At 37.6% G+C, this 14,690-nt stretch overlaps 2 protein-coding genes across 2 annotated transcripts; one reads left to right on the top strand and one right to left on the bottom strand.

Moving 5' to 3' along the window:
* Positions 1–1,454: 1,454 nt before the first annotated feature.
* LOC111345001 (sperm flagella and cilia-associated protein 1) lies at positions 1,455–10,799 on the bottom strand. Its single transcript, XM_088750265.1, has 8 exons — positions 10,517–10,799; positions 8,421–8,531; positions 6,765–6,874; positions 5,554–5,686; positions 4,737–4,801; positions 3,978–4,153; positions 3,104–3,221; positions 1,455–2,538 (listed from the first exon to the last, which is right to left on the bottom strand). Exons 1-8 carry the CDS (start codon positions 10,653–10,655, stop codon positions 2,293–2,295), a joined length of 1,098 nt encoding a protein of 365 aa, XP_088606391.1. The 5' UTR covers positions 10,656–10,799; the 3' UTR covers positions 1,455–2,292.
* A 48-nt stretch (positions 10,800–10,847) lies between these two features.
* On the top strand, positions 10,848–14,539 carry LOC111345003 (mitochondrial nicotinamide adenine dinucleotide transporter SLC25A51). Its single transcript, XM_022952260.2, has one exon. The coding sequence runs from the start codon at positions 10,916–10,918 to the stop codon at positions 11,834–11,836; it is 921 nt and encodes a 306-aa protein (XP_022807995.2). The 5' UTR covers positions 10,848–10,915; the 3' UTR covers positions 11,837–14,539.
* Positions 14,540–14,690: the final 151 nt, after the last annotated feature.

Raw genomic sequence — 14,690 nt, forward strand, 5'->3', positions numbered from 1 at the left:
CTCAGCGATACTACACAACAAAACGTCTAATAAGTTGTTTATTATCCAACACGCCAAATTGTTATTTCAGTGCGGGCGAAATTCGCGGATATGCATTTACGGGGAGTGCGTGACAAAAGTATGCGAAGCGGAACGGAATTGGCGCGTTGTGTTGCTGTTTCTATTTTCTTTATTAAGTGAAGAAATTTTCTGGTCGTCAAGCTGTTTTTCTTCGTTCGATTCATCTAATGAACTTGGATCTATATTTGCCAGCCATTCTGACTCTTCGTCGTCGGAAATATGATTCAAATTGTCCGCCATTTGTTTTTTTTTGTTTTTTTTTCGTAACTACAATTCAATTCTTCGCTTGCGCGATGCGAGAAAACCTGTTTAACCGGTACTCTACAATAGACGAGTACAAATGCCGCGTGATATTTGTACTCGTCTAGGTGTAGTTGGATAATAAGTGCCTTTTATCTGTCAGCTTGTGTAATTACTATGGCTTTTTTGTTTCACGAAAGGGTGAAGTTTACGATACAAGTGAGGTTAGCTAGCGAATAGAGCTGGTAATCCGGAATTTGCCTAACTTCGCTCTGTGATTGATCCAGATAACTTGCCCCACTCCCTCCCGCAGAGTTAAGCTTGGCTGGGTTGCCGAGTCGTTAGAACCGCAGGATTACAAAGTGGACCAAAGTTACCATCTAGAACCTCGACACCAGTCAGTTAAAAAAATAAACAAACAAATACAAAAAATCCGCTCCTTTGCACTCTTAGAAGAAGAAGGGATTCTTGAATTTTTTTAGAATGAGGTAATGATTGCTTTGAAAGTTTGTTCTCCATCCACCAGATACGATTTTGATAGCTTCACTAACGAGGTAATATGCAAGATTCCAATCTTGAACCCCATAAAAATGGTTACTGAGGAGACCCAGTTTCCACGAGTTATATAATAAAAATTGTTACCAATGCTGGCCGCAAGTAGCCTTTGATAATTTGATGGTAGTTTTCTCCCGTTTTAAGAGCACCACTATTCATTAAGAATTTTTATATCCTATCTTGACGTCATAACATTGTATCTCAAGATGTAAAGTTTCTTTTGAATAAAAAAATCTCGGGCAATATGAATTGAGTATTATTATAGCATTGTAAATTTTCGTAGAATTAAACTGAATCTAGCAAACTATAGTCTGTTGTAGAATTGTGGAACTACTCACAATTTTTTTAATTGATTTGTTAATTTTGTTTGTTTACAGTTTGTTCCTTTTTTTTTTCCCAAATAACGGAGCAAGGTGTTCAGATGAGAACAAACAGTAAACTTTATATTTGCGCGTCCGTCAAGACGCATATCGGTGTATAAAATAGGGAGTTTACTATGAAACAGTCACAGTGACAAGTCTGGGAAAACGTGATTTTCAAACACGAGATGGTCTCTTGAGACTGCGTATGGTACAGCCTGAACCAATATAAACACGGGCTTAACAAGATAAATTATAAGTTTATTACTCAGAGTCTTTACAGCAAGAGCAACCAGTGGTAAAGATTCTCATAAGTCGTTTTAAACCTATTGTCTGTCCCTGACGTACCGCCCCGGAGTTCGTAGAGCAATTTAAAAGTCCGCTCCATCGCCTAACATACAATTACAATGATTAAAGTAACTATCGGTTCGTTGACCCCGTTCAGCTTCTTCTCTCATCTTCACGAACATTGTTCTTCCCACCAAATCCTTGTTTTATTTACCTTGGTTCGAATATAAATATTATGTGACACTTTATCTTATTTACACGTCCATAGATGCTCAATAAACGTACATTTGCAAGAACTTCATTTCATCTGTGATGTCATTTGGCCAAGGGAAATCCAAAAGCAGTAAACAGCAAAGGGGCAGAAGAAACCTCATTACGTTTCACCAATAAAAAACAGTGCTGCATTTTTTGGGCTCTACAAAAGATTTCGACGCGTTTGTTTTACAATTAACTGTAACTTCAACACTTTGGTGCAGTGATTAAACGATACCAACTATCTATATATACACAACAATACCAAACTGCAACATTAACCTCTAGAGTAAAATCCCTGATGCAGCTGAGATTACTGCTGCCCTAAGGAAATTTTATTTGCACTTGCGCATGTACAGTAGACCTAATTACGTATGGTTTACTACTTTAAAATTTCGCTAACCGTCTTTAGGGCGATATATTCCTGACTTTTATAGGGCAGATGATCTTTTTACCACGCCATAACCCTGCGCGTCACGGTGACTGCGCGTCAGCCGTTGGCTCCGGTTGGACATCTTGTATTGTCTTGCACGAAAGACTAATGTTCCTGCAGTTGTTGTGGATTATAGGGAGAGTGATGCACCGGCGGAAGTGGATTCTGGTGATGCATATGCATGGATGGTATAGAAGGCTCCACCGCAGGGGGGAAGGGGGGGTTGGATTGTGGTGGTAGTTGTCTTGGAGGTGGTTGGGTTACTTGCTGTAGTCTTTTTGTTAAGTCGTCTATTCTCAAATCTTTTATGTGCAGTAGGTGCTCGAGTCGTCGAATTTTGACATTCAAAATCTGGAATAAAGAGAAAATATTCATGCGATGATGGAAATACAAACTGTCCATACTTTACCTTACTCGAGTGTAAATACTTGAGGTGTCTTAGCTTAAATCAACCATAAACGCTCCGATAAGCCTCCTTTCCGGTATTCCAAGTTTCCGTAAACCCTCCCCCACTCCTCCCCGCCGGCTTGCCATTTGCAAATCGTGCTCATTATCTCCATCTTAGCCCTTTAACTTCAAAAGGGATCAGCATGTAACTCCTTCCTGTAATATCCATACATAATATCCATACATAACTCAGCAAACAGGTACTGAGAATACTCAGACTTGTCAAGTACTGAAGCTGTTATCTTGATCTAACTCCGAATTCTTGTAACTAATTTACAAAGAAGTGCTGAGTGCAGCCAGAGGGGAGAATTAACAATCAGATCTTGAAAGTCAAAGAGTCAAACCATTCATTATATTTTTTCTGTTCGTTCTTCTCAAGTCTCGTTCGCCTGTCCTAACAAACTTACCATTTTAATCGCATACCCTGTCTAAAACAGAATATTTATTTTATTCCAAATGATATACTCACCTGTATGGTTTCTTGAGAGGCAAGTAAAGCTTGTTCTTTTTCTTCTAGCAGCAATCGAGGGTTGTGAGGATCCATAGTGCCATTCACATCTTGATACGAATGAGACCGAGGAACCTTTCTAAAAAAGCAAAGAGAAATACTGCTACATGCATAGACAAACAACCAGAGCATCTATTACGCATAATCACAAGCACGAGATATCACTTTGTGAGCAACACATTCTACAGCGAACACTTTACTTTTATAAGGTAACTGAATCGTTTTCTGATCCGAAAATGATTAAACTGCTGGCGATTCTCTATCATGTTTTAAAACATAAACACCACTATCCCAAAAACTCAAACAAACACGACAAAATCCATCGCGATTTTCCTGCCCAAACCACGTTGGCTTCGCTCGCCTAGTGTTCACTACTAACAGCAAATTCTGAACTGGTACGTAGTCTAAGTACCTATGCGGTGCCACTGAATGTGACAACTATTGCGTTGCCTACCCTGCACCCTTTGCTGTCTCTTTCGCGCGGACGGAGACGATGCTAGCATGATCAAAAGTCCTTTGCACTTGCGTCGTATCAGGTTACACACACATTCTCACACTCACACACTCTCGTTGCATGAGGAAACCCGCCCTTTGCTGTATTAAAGAACACCCGTTTAAAAATGAAGCAGAACCCTTCCACAAAATACAATTGTAATTACAAACATCTATTAACGTCCACCGCTTCGTGTGGCCTAGATTCTGAGAAAATGTTGAGAGATAAAATTCCCAAGCAGTACAGCAGATATTGGACACCAGAGAAAATGTTTTTTCAAACACAAACCTGCAAATGCCCCCTAAGTTCACAATGAGTTACAATCTGTAAAATGAAACTAACCCTTTTCCTTGATGAGCAGGAGCAAACTTTGGTTTGTCACTACCCGGTCCTCCCCTACCGTCTTTACTCTTCTGCCGAGCATTACCCCCCCTGGGACTGCCATCAGCGCCTTTATCCTGGCCTTGATATGGGTTAGGACCAGGTTGGTATGACTGCGCTCCATACGAGCCACCAGCCTTATTTTAAAAAAATCGTAAAATTAAATGATTAGTAATATTGATAAATAAATATAGAAATATGCATGCAACGACAAGCACTTAGCCTAAAGTTTTTATAGTTTTTTGTTTTCTTTTCTTTTGTCTGTTTTTAGTTTTTTTCCTTTTTTTTTTTTAGTTTGTTTGCTCGTAAGTTTACAGTATATTTCAAGTGAATAACAACAAGAAACTTGCCGAAAGCATGTGAAAAATTCGTGAATATTTCCGTGTTCTTTTATTCCAGAGGTGCGACTGAGTAGCTCTTCTTAAAACTCGTGCATTGAGTTTCATCAGGGTTTCCAAACAATCGAAAACAATTAAAGCAGTTGGCCTGCAGCCTCGTGCTTTGATCAGTTTTCTCGTGTTTGGAAACCTGATGAAACCCACGCACTCGAAATGGTACTTGAAATAGTACTCCTCATAACAGTCATCAAACCATTGATATGTTCCCCTTCTCCAATTTTCCATGCGATGAGAAGAAAATTGGAGAAAAAAAAACTCAACATCAAGAAGGGAATGAGGTGTTCATACAAACAAAACAAAGTTGAAGAAAAACATGACTCACATCATTTACTGGGTTCCTTTGAGTATAACTAGTATTGAATGCATAGCCATAGTTATTCTCTGGACCTGCAGGATCATCAAAACATTAATACAGAACTCAGCAACAGTATGACCAACAGTGTAGTTACTGGAGTCAATATAGGTGTATGCATGCACCTGTATGCATACATCTGTATGCATACACCTGTATGCATACATCTGTATGCATACACCTGTATGCATACACCTGTATGCATACACCTGTATGCATACACCTGCATGCATACACCTGTGTGCATACACCTGTATGTATACACCTGTATGCATACACCTGCATGCATACACCTGTATGCATACACCTGTATGCATACACCTGTATGCATACACCTGTAAGCATACACCTGCATGCATACACCTGTATGCATACACCTGTATGTATACACTTGTACATAATAGACAACTTCCAAGTCAAAGAAACTTTTGGATAATATTATGGTCCAGTAACAATTGAAATTTTAATACACTCCAATTGGTGCATTGCCTGAGTGAAGTGCAATAATCCAATTTGAGAAATTTTAAAATACATATTATACCTGCACACTATTGGTATTTCAAGGGCTTTCATCTATCAGCATTTGACTTAATTCTGCACAGTCAATTCCTTGATTGCAAAAAATTGTGCAACTAGATCTTAATTCCAATTATAAGTTTTCACATTACTTCAAAACAGCCTCAGACAAGCTTGCACTTACATGTAAGGGTTCATCATCGTCTGGCACATCATCACTTACAAACTTAGAAATTTTTCAATCCAGCTTTGAACATAAGTTGTTTCGTACCTAAGTATGCCTGCCCATCATTATACAGATATGGCTCATGATCAGAGATGGGCCCATTGGGTGAGAACTCATCATACACCTGCTGCTGTTTTCTCAAACTGTCTGCTTTTTTCTTTGCAATGTACTTCTCAATCTAAAAATACAGAAATGTTATGTATCAACTTCTAGCTGTGCTTTTAAAATACTAACAACACATGCACCATCAGAGGCGTCAACTTTTTCCATAGAAAGCAGTGGATGGAGAAGGGGCCAAAAGGCAACACTCAAGTATTGATTAGCCAACTCGCAAGCTAAACAGGCACTAGTAAATGGCCTTATGCAAGGCTCGCTGATGTATTTGTCAATATTCTACTCTAAAATTGTTGCTGGGGATTAAAGAGGAAGGGGGTATTTAGTTACTGTTTACTGGATGAAGCAAAGGGGTGAACCTACAGGGACTTGAAATAACAAAGTTGGTGTGTATGTACATTTATTATATGGCTGTGTCTCACAAGGACTGGGAACTACCAAATTCACGAATTTGATTGGCTGAAATCAATATTGAAAGCAGTCTAGATTTTCCCATCTAGACCGGCATCTAGACCGGTCTAGAAGAAAAAGGTACAAAGAATACAAAAATTTGGCATATAATAATCACAGCCATATAATAAATATCTTATTAACCGAGCTACGTCAGTCTGTATGGGAGAATCTTGACCTCCGTCGCTAATACAGACCTCACTGCGTTCGGTCTGTACTGGCGACCTCAGTCAAGATTCTCCCATTCAGACCTTCCGCTTGGTTAATAAGAACTAAGTATGTACATTTCATGAGTTTCTTCATCAGATGAAGTATGTCATATACAGTTCCAAGACATTTTCAGCTTGAGGGGCCAAGTGCAACATTAAATTACCAAGGTTGTGATTAAGTCCTAGATGTACAAGGCAATTTAGCATTACCAAATTACCAAATTAAATTACCAAGGTTGTGATTAAGTCCTAGATGTACAAGGCAATTTAGCATTACCGAATTACCAAATTAAATTACCAAGGTTGTGATTAAGTCCTAGATGTACAAGGCAATTTAGCATATGACACAATGGTGCACTTGGCATTTGACCTACATTGTATGATCACAACCAATCAAAAAGTTGAGGAAAAACTGCATAATTTGTCATTCTTTGACTCCCCTCTATCAAGAGGCCTAATAAAAAAAATCAGAGCTCTGCTCACTTTCATCCTCAGATTTGCAAGTACAACTTCTATCACTCTTGGTTTGCACTCTGCAATCTCCTTAACGGTACCTTTTGGTACAGTGTAGTTAAGTTTTGACAAAACTTTTCCTGAAAACAAAATGCACATCAATGAAATTAAGCAAAGTCATCACTTATATTTGGGCATATAAGCATAAAATGTCCAACTGATATCATATTACCAACTCCCAAAAGTTTAATCAACAATCATTTCAAAGAGAATAAAGGGGGTATGTTTATAATGGAGGAAACTGTGATGCTGCATCAGTGGAGACTGCAATTTACAAGATCATTTGGTTTCATCAACTCAGGTGATAATGTACTTGTTAATTGTCACATTTAAAATGGCTGATGTTATTCCACGCCAACGAGGCACGTCGCGCCGAGTTGGCTATAATCATCTTATATCCAACAAGTGCAAGTGGAATAATTGTTTTATTAAAAACGTTAAATTAAATTATTAAATTATATTTGCCATATTTGTAGATTATGGTATATTGGCTGATATACCATAATGGCTAAGCCAATAAAAAGTCTTGAATTGCTTTATCCAATGATCTAGTTTTTAATAATGAAAATTATCCAACGGACGAAGTGCTAATTTTTCGAACAGATGAGCCTCACAGATGAGATCGAATGGATAATCCGCTAAGCGGTTGAAGAAGTAATCGCCTTTAGAAATTATTTGAACAGATGGTTTCGTTAAAACAAATACCGACACAGGCGTCCCAAGCTCTCGTCTTGAGCCAAAGCAAAGGATTATTTCATGAAAGTGTCACGCATTGGGTGACGCGGTGTTAAGTTACGCGAGGTATTTGACACAATCTGTGATCACCTGAAACTCAATCGTTTGAATAACTCGCCTTTGCTTTCAGCGCATTCAAATGGATTATAATTAATATTTTTATTATTGAATTCAACCGATTAAGATAAGGTACAACCAAGGAACTTGCACGCGAAAAGCATACAATTCGATACTTCTCAACAGGTTTAAATTTCCATAATCCCAGCTTCCCTGTCAGTCCATCAAAAATGCATTGCCTTGGTAACTGCTAACATCTTGTGTCAATTACTGCCACTTCACATAATCACAAAATGGAGAATTCAGCGAGAGAAGATATGGATTGCGATCACACCAAAAATGTTCCTACCATCGTTGCCAAAGTGCCAAGTGAACAGCTGATGAATTTTCTCGAATGGATAGCTCAAACCGTACAAACAGATGATGAATATTCAAGAACGGATAGCTGGAGGCGTTCAAACAGATTAGGAATATTCAAGAACGAATAGCTAGAGGTGTTCGAACGGATGATGAAGTTTCTTAAACGGATAGCTCGAACGGCTCGATGGGATGATGAATATTCAAGAACCGATAGCTTGAGGTGTTCAAATGGCAGGCCAATCCATTCGAACGGCTGATGAACGGCTGGTTAACGGCTATCCGTTTAAAAACGGTTAACCATTCGGAACGTTTTCCCGTAAGAGGTCACAAATGACAAAGGCCTGACAGTTGAAATATCATCTTAATTATAAACTCTTAGCCATGGCCAATCTATAAATGTTAACAACTCAGGTGATAAAACCAAATTACATTTGAAAGTATCACAATTCCAAGATACAGTCAGCATGTACTTACTATTCAGAGTATCCCAGTTGGTTAGCTTTTGGGCTTGTGAACTTGTGGACGAATAGTTGTGGAGTTCCACCATTTTGGGTAGAAAGTGTGCTACAATTTCTGCTACAAGAACTGAAAAATCAAAGCAAATATGCTCCCTTAAACTTTCCATCGAAAGAATATAAGTCAGATTAAAGGTTTGATTAGAGTACATTGCCATCACTTGCGCTCTTTTCTCATGACCCCCACTTAACTCTCTACACCTTCACATGGGAAGTGGTATTCTCCCCACTGTTCTCTTTATTCTTCCTATGATACTGGCATGGAGAATTTGTTTGACAACCAAGGGCTTCTTAAATTGGTGTTCCTTTCCTTAATTTTCATGACCTTTACATGTGATTCAAGGGTAACACTGACAAGAGAAATTATAAGCCAGTAATCCTCTAAGGAGTAAGTTTTGTTTTTCCATTTTTTGTTTGCTTGTTTGTTTGTTTTTTTTTAACAATATTATTTGAAATTGCATGCCAATAGGATTTTTACAAACTCAACATTTCTGTGACTGGTACAACCTTCCACTAACATCTATACATGTACGCATGACTGTTAACAATATGGATAAATCCCTGAGTGGATAATTTATGAAATGAATCTTGTGCTGACTGTCAGTGGCTACCCATGCAGATCAACATTAGCTCATGATAGCCCCCTACAGACTGTATGGAACTCCGGTAAAAGCAAATTTTTTTTGCTGTAAATCTAAGGTGTATAATAAACAATTATTCAGTGACCTTTCTGTGATGTCTGGAATTAATCAAAATGGAGTTCAGTGTCATCAGGTAATGCTGATACATATATCTTATTAGACATTTTGTGTGTAGTATTGCTCAGTATTTTTTAAGAGGTATGCTGTATTTTGACAAGCCCGTAGGGCAAGTCAAACTACAAATAACAAGGAAAAATACTGAGCAATATGACACACAAAAATGTCTAATACGATATTTATCATCCTACAAGCCAAACTGATATTTCAGCGGGGGCAAATTTCCCAGATATCTATTTACAGGGATTGCATGACAGAATTATGCAAAGTGGAACAGAATTGGTGCGTTTTTGTGTTGATGTTTCTATTTTGTTCCACATTTAATTGAACAGTGAAAAATTAGTTGACAATAGTAGAAAAGTTCTAAGCTGTAAGAATTAAAGCAAGATCCTCTGAACAAATGAGAAATGGTACCCAACTGAGGCATTATACAATGTAGACTATTTGCAAAAAGTATCAATGATATATAGAAGAAAGCATTCAAAGTACTGAAACAAATAAGGACTACAGAACATCACTCTAAACTTCAGTTAGCTTAGTACAGCCAAGGCAACACTTTTAATTGAGGGGGTTGAATATCGCATGACTTGTAACCTTTCCTACCAACAGCACATAATAGATTGTGTTCAGTTTCCATGCAATTTACAGTTGGCTTTGTGGTCAACAAATGCTTTGCTGTTTTTCAGTGCATCTTGTTGTTAATAGAACTTTGTCTACAGTTTTGGTAGAGTCATTAACTGATTTAGTCAGCTCATTGCAAAAAGGGCCGATCGTTGGCACAACTGTTCATTAATCAATCATGATTGACCTATACATGTACCAATCGATACCATTTAACTATGTTCTATCGATCAAATATCAATTGAAAGCCCTTTTTTTCTATATTCTGTTTCCATCAACTAGACAGGGCGAGTTTAATCCTCGGCAATCATCTCTACAAACTAATTGATAAAATGTTCCAACGAGGCCATGTGAAATCAAATCATCGCTAACATGATTCGATCAAAAATGTTGAGTGTCAAATTTAAATGTCCCGAAATTTTCAAGAAAAAAATTAACCTCTTAGTGATAAGAAAGATAACCAAATGTACTATAAATCCACAACAGTGACATGATAATGTCAACAAACAAAGTCCTTAATGGATACGTAATGATCTTTTGATTCGATGTTTATTCTAGTGACGAAAAGACGGCAATTTTTTTAGCGTCATTTAGATATTAGCGAGCACAACCACCTCCATGTAGTAAATTAGCAATGCCTGTATGATTTACAGGGATAAGAAATGATCACATTTACCTCCATCACTGAAATCTCTCCAAATGTTACGCTTTGGGCGAGATAAATTAATTTCATCGATCCAAGTGTACAATTCCTGGAGTCCGTCCTCATCTAAGGTGGTTATCAGCTGATTCGGCGAGCCTAATTGACCAGACATCGCTTAAATATGACTTACGTGTCTAATACGACCCTTCAAACACCGTATTGTTTGCCATATCTTTCACAAACCCATCGTAATATAGCTGAAAACAGTCTGCTTACTATCTCAGCGCCATATTGTTTTACAATCACACTGTTGTCATGACGTCAAAATACTACAGCGTTGCACTATGGGAAGGCTATAGGTAAATATTCAATATGGCGCCGTGAATCATTAAGTTGTGGTATAAAAGCTGTGTTGGAGAAGGTCATTGTTCTATGGCTTTAAACTCTACACAGTCAACAGAAAGGTCTCCGTCTGATCCTTCAAAAAAAGATGACAGAGACTGGCCTGATTTTGTTTTCGGAGCTGGAGCAGCTGCCGTGAACATTCTCTCGACCTTCCCCGCCCACAAAGTTATGTTTCGGCAGCAAGTTGAGGGGTTGAGGATTCGGTATGCAGTGCGCCAGGTGCTGAGAGAAGGAGTGTGGAACCTTTATCGTGGAGTTGTTCCTCCGTTGATGCAAAAAGGAACTTCAATGGCAATTATGTTTGGTTCATACCACAAGTTTCAAAGAATGCTATCTCGTAATTTAACGAACACTTCTCCAGTGGCTACTAGTGCAATAGCAGCAATGCTAGCTGGAACGATAGAAGCACTTTTCACACCATTTGAACGAGTGCAAACTTTGATGTCTCATCGTGGCCACAACGAGAGATTTGTTAACACATTTCATGCTTTCAAAGTCATAGGAATGCAATATGGATTACGAGAATATTATCGAGGGTTCACTCCGATATTGTTGAGAAATGGACCCTCTAATGTGTTATTCTTTGGCCTGAGAGGGCCAATTAAGTCCATTTTACCGGAAGCAAAAACTAGTATTGGAAACGCAGCCAATGATTTTGTCAGTGGAGCTGTGTTAGGGGCCTGTCTGAGCACCTTGTTCTTTCCAGTTAATGTTGTTAAAAGCCACATGCAAAAACAGCTGGGTGGAGAATTTGTCAACTGTGTGAAAGCTTTCACTGTAGTTTTTAATGAACGAGGAAGGAGAACACGACGGCTCTTCTATGGAGTCTCACTGAACTACACACGTGCTCTGGTGTCTTGGGGAATAATTAACTCCACTTACGAGTTTCTGAAGAAATGTTTAGGACACAGAAGTGTTCTAAGGACAAAGATGCACACAAAGGCTTGAAGTTTCATATTTCAGAGGTAATGTATTCACTGAAAGGTTGTGGCCATGTATGGTGACGTCCATGAATTACATCTTATCCTTAGTCCCTGTGTTGTCAATTCCAATAATTACCAAGTTACTTGGATTGCTTACTGCTAGTATGAAGGTATTGTCATTTACAGGCTTCGTGTATGTGTCACTGTACAATGCATCCTGCTTTGCTAATGAGTTGTTTGCTGGGATTAATGTGTCGCTTTGATTTTGTGTTGTGGAAAACCAATCCCTCTGACCTTCGAAGACCATTCAAGGACCTATTGTCATGAATTTGTATATGGCTGTTATGCTCCTGAGTAACCAAATGTGTCTCCATTTGACTTGTCTTCGTTAACATCTTTGTAAGACAGTGAGTCAACTACAGAAACTCCCAGCAATCAGAGAGATTTCTTATTAGATGGATCCACACCAACCTTCCAGGATATTGCTGATGTTTGAGTACTGAAGTCACAAGTTTCTTTTTTCAACATACAACCCTGGGTTGCAGGTGAAGGAGTTTCTAATTAGCAGAATCTAAATCAATTTTTATTAATCCCTCTGACCTTGGAAGACCATTCAAGGACCCATTTTGTGTATGACTTACTCCTGAGTAACCAAGAGAGTCTTCATTTGCATCATATTCCTCAAAATCCTTACACAACAGTGAGTTTACAGTAGAAACTCTCATTGATTTGAAGGATTTGTATCTAATGGATCCAAATTCAGCCAACTTAAAACCCACTGACCTTAACAGTTGATGCAATCTAGCAATATTTAGTCAAGTGTTACGCTCAAAATCAGGTGTAACTATAACTGCAAATGGTAAGAAATTACTAGTAAAGGCCATATTGTTGACTGAGCTTTTATAACTTATTCAACAAATGCACACTCAAATGATTACTTTTGGATACTGTTATATTAAGAACAGGAGTTAAAACTTGCTTGAGGCAATAATTTTTAGAAATTCATGTAAAGAATTTTAAGCCATACTCTACTTACTCTGCATTAAACAAATAGTTTCCATGTTTCTGTGCTTCAGTTTAGTGATAGATTACAAATGATGTCAAAATTTGATAGCAACAAAAGAGTGGTGCATGAGGAGCAGCAAAGTGTGGTACTAATGTTTTTACCACATTTGACATCTTCTGTGATGTATTACTGAACAGATCCCATGACAACATGTAATATATAGAGGATATTACATGGCCATGTGGGGATACAAATTTTATCTTCGAGTGCTGAAAGTACAGTGTCTCTCACGAGTGAGCTGTGCTCACTCATGAGAGATAATTTCAGCACAAGAAGATAAAATTCATAACCCCAAGCAGCCATGTAATGTTCTGTTTATTATATAGATACTGATGAAATTTCAAATCAACCGACCATGCCCCTGAGCGAGAAGCTCTATTGCAATTGGGTAATTATGTTGGTAACCATGGCCACACCAATATCCTCACACGTGAAAGATAAAAATAGTATCTTCACTGCACACGGTGAAGATATGAGTTTTTAGTTAAAGGAGAAATCCTGGTATTTCATCAATATCTATATAATAAATTTGTTTTATGCGATAGAAAAAAAAAACCAAACAAAAAATTGTTATTGGTGACATCCTTCATGCATCTGTCCTCCATTACCTCAAAGGTAAGAACCAATCAAAGTGCTTATATGATGAAGGTTGTTTTATGAATGTATTCCAGTAATACCAAACTATAACAGACTACAGTATCTCCAAAAGATGAATAATGACATTACAGTCATTCAAGGTAATAAACACATTGCAGCATCAGTGATGTTTTACTCAAAGAGACTTGTTGCATCAGACTCTGAGTTTACTGAATGTCAGATGCTTCTCAGCAGAATTGAGGTATTGGTTTTATCCGATGCAAAAAAATCTTTTAGGTCTTCACATTCATAGGGAGCATGAGTCAGTGTTTTCTGGGATTAAGAAGGATTTACAACATTACTGCTAAAAGTGGTCAACACAGGTTCATCAAATTATTCTCCAGCAAAGGAGGTTTAAATCCTCTAAATTCCAAGATCTGATTGTTAATTCTCCCCTTTAGCTGTTATGCATTTCCTAATGTAAATCAGTAACGAGAACATGGTTTTAGATTAAGATAAAAACTACCTGATAAGTTGAAGTATTCTCATTACCTGTTTGCTGGATCATGTATGGTTGTTATTGGGAGAAGTTACAGGTTAATCACTTGTGGGAGGTAGAAGGTTAACCAATATTCATAGTTTATGTATCATGCTTTTCACTGAGAAGAGCCAGCCTCCAAGACTGCAAACAAAATTATTTCCATTACCTACTCTGGCTGTTTAAAAGATATTTTAAATGTTCAAAAATATATAATGCAATGGTATTTAATGATAAGAAGAAAGTTTTCCATGTTTCAAACACTCACTTAACATGGATCTTTCAAGTTCACACCTGTCTGGAGTAATGATAGTTTTCATTCCTGTTATTATTATTATTATTATTATTATTATTATTATTATTATTATTATTATTATTATTATTATTATTATTATTATTATTATTATTATTAAGAAAATGTGAATTATGGTATTTATTTTCACAATCTGGTCTGAGGCTGTGGGCTCTACTAAACACTCCTGCTTTAAATATGAAGGAAGTAGGTAGACTTAGTGATTTTTGAATAAAGGGAAGAGTTTCTAAAGAAAGTGTGGTGTTGCATTGGTGGGAGTATAAAAGATAATTCAGTTTTATCAACTGAGTTTACATTTGAATTGACCACCATAAAGAGTTTCTAAAGGTGATTTTTCTTCAAGCAATAGCCCTTATTAGAATGAATCATTGGCTTTGACAAAAGGC

Source organism: Stylophora pistillata, chromosome 2 (assembly GCF_964205215.1).
Source record: "Stylophora pistillata chromosome 2, jaStyPist1.2, whole genome shotgun sequence".
Taxonomy (NCBI): Eukaryota; Metazoa; Cnidaria; class Anthozoa; order Scleractinia; family Pocilloporidae; genus Stylophora; species Stylophora pistillata.

Excerpts from the sequence above, each read along its gene's own strand:
- LOC111345001 (XM_088750265.1), bottom strand. The coding sequence starts at position 10,655 with ATGTCTGGTCAATTAGGCTCGCCGAATCAGCTGATAACCACCTTAGAT. Across the intron at positions 8,532-10,516 it reads GAGAGATTTCAGTGATGGAG|TTCTTGTAGCAGAAATTGTA; the intron begins GTAAATGTGATC and ends TTGATTTTTCAG. Across the intron at positions 3,222-3,977 it reads CCTGCTCATCAAGGAAAAGG|AAAGGTTCCTCGGTCTCATT; the intron begins GTTAGTTTCATT and ends TTGCTTTTTTAG.
- LOC111345003 (XM_022952260.2), top strand. The coding sequence starts at position 10,916 with ATGGCTTTAAACTCTACACAGTCAACAGAAAGGTCTCCGTCTGATCCT.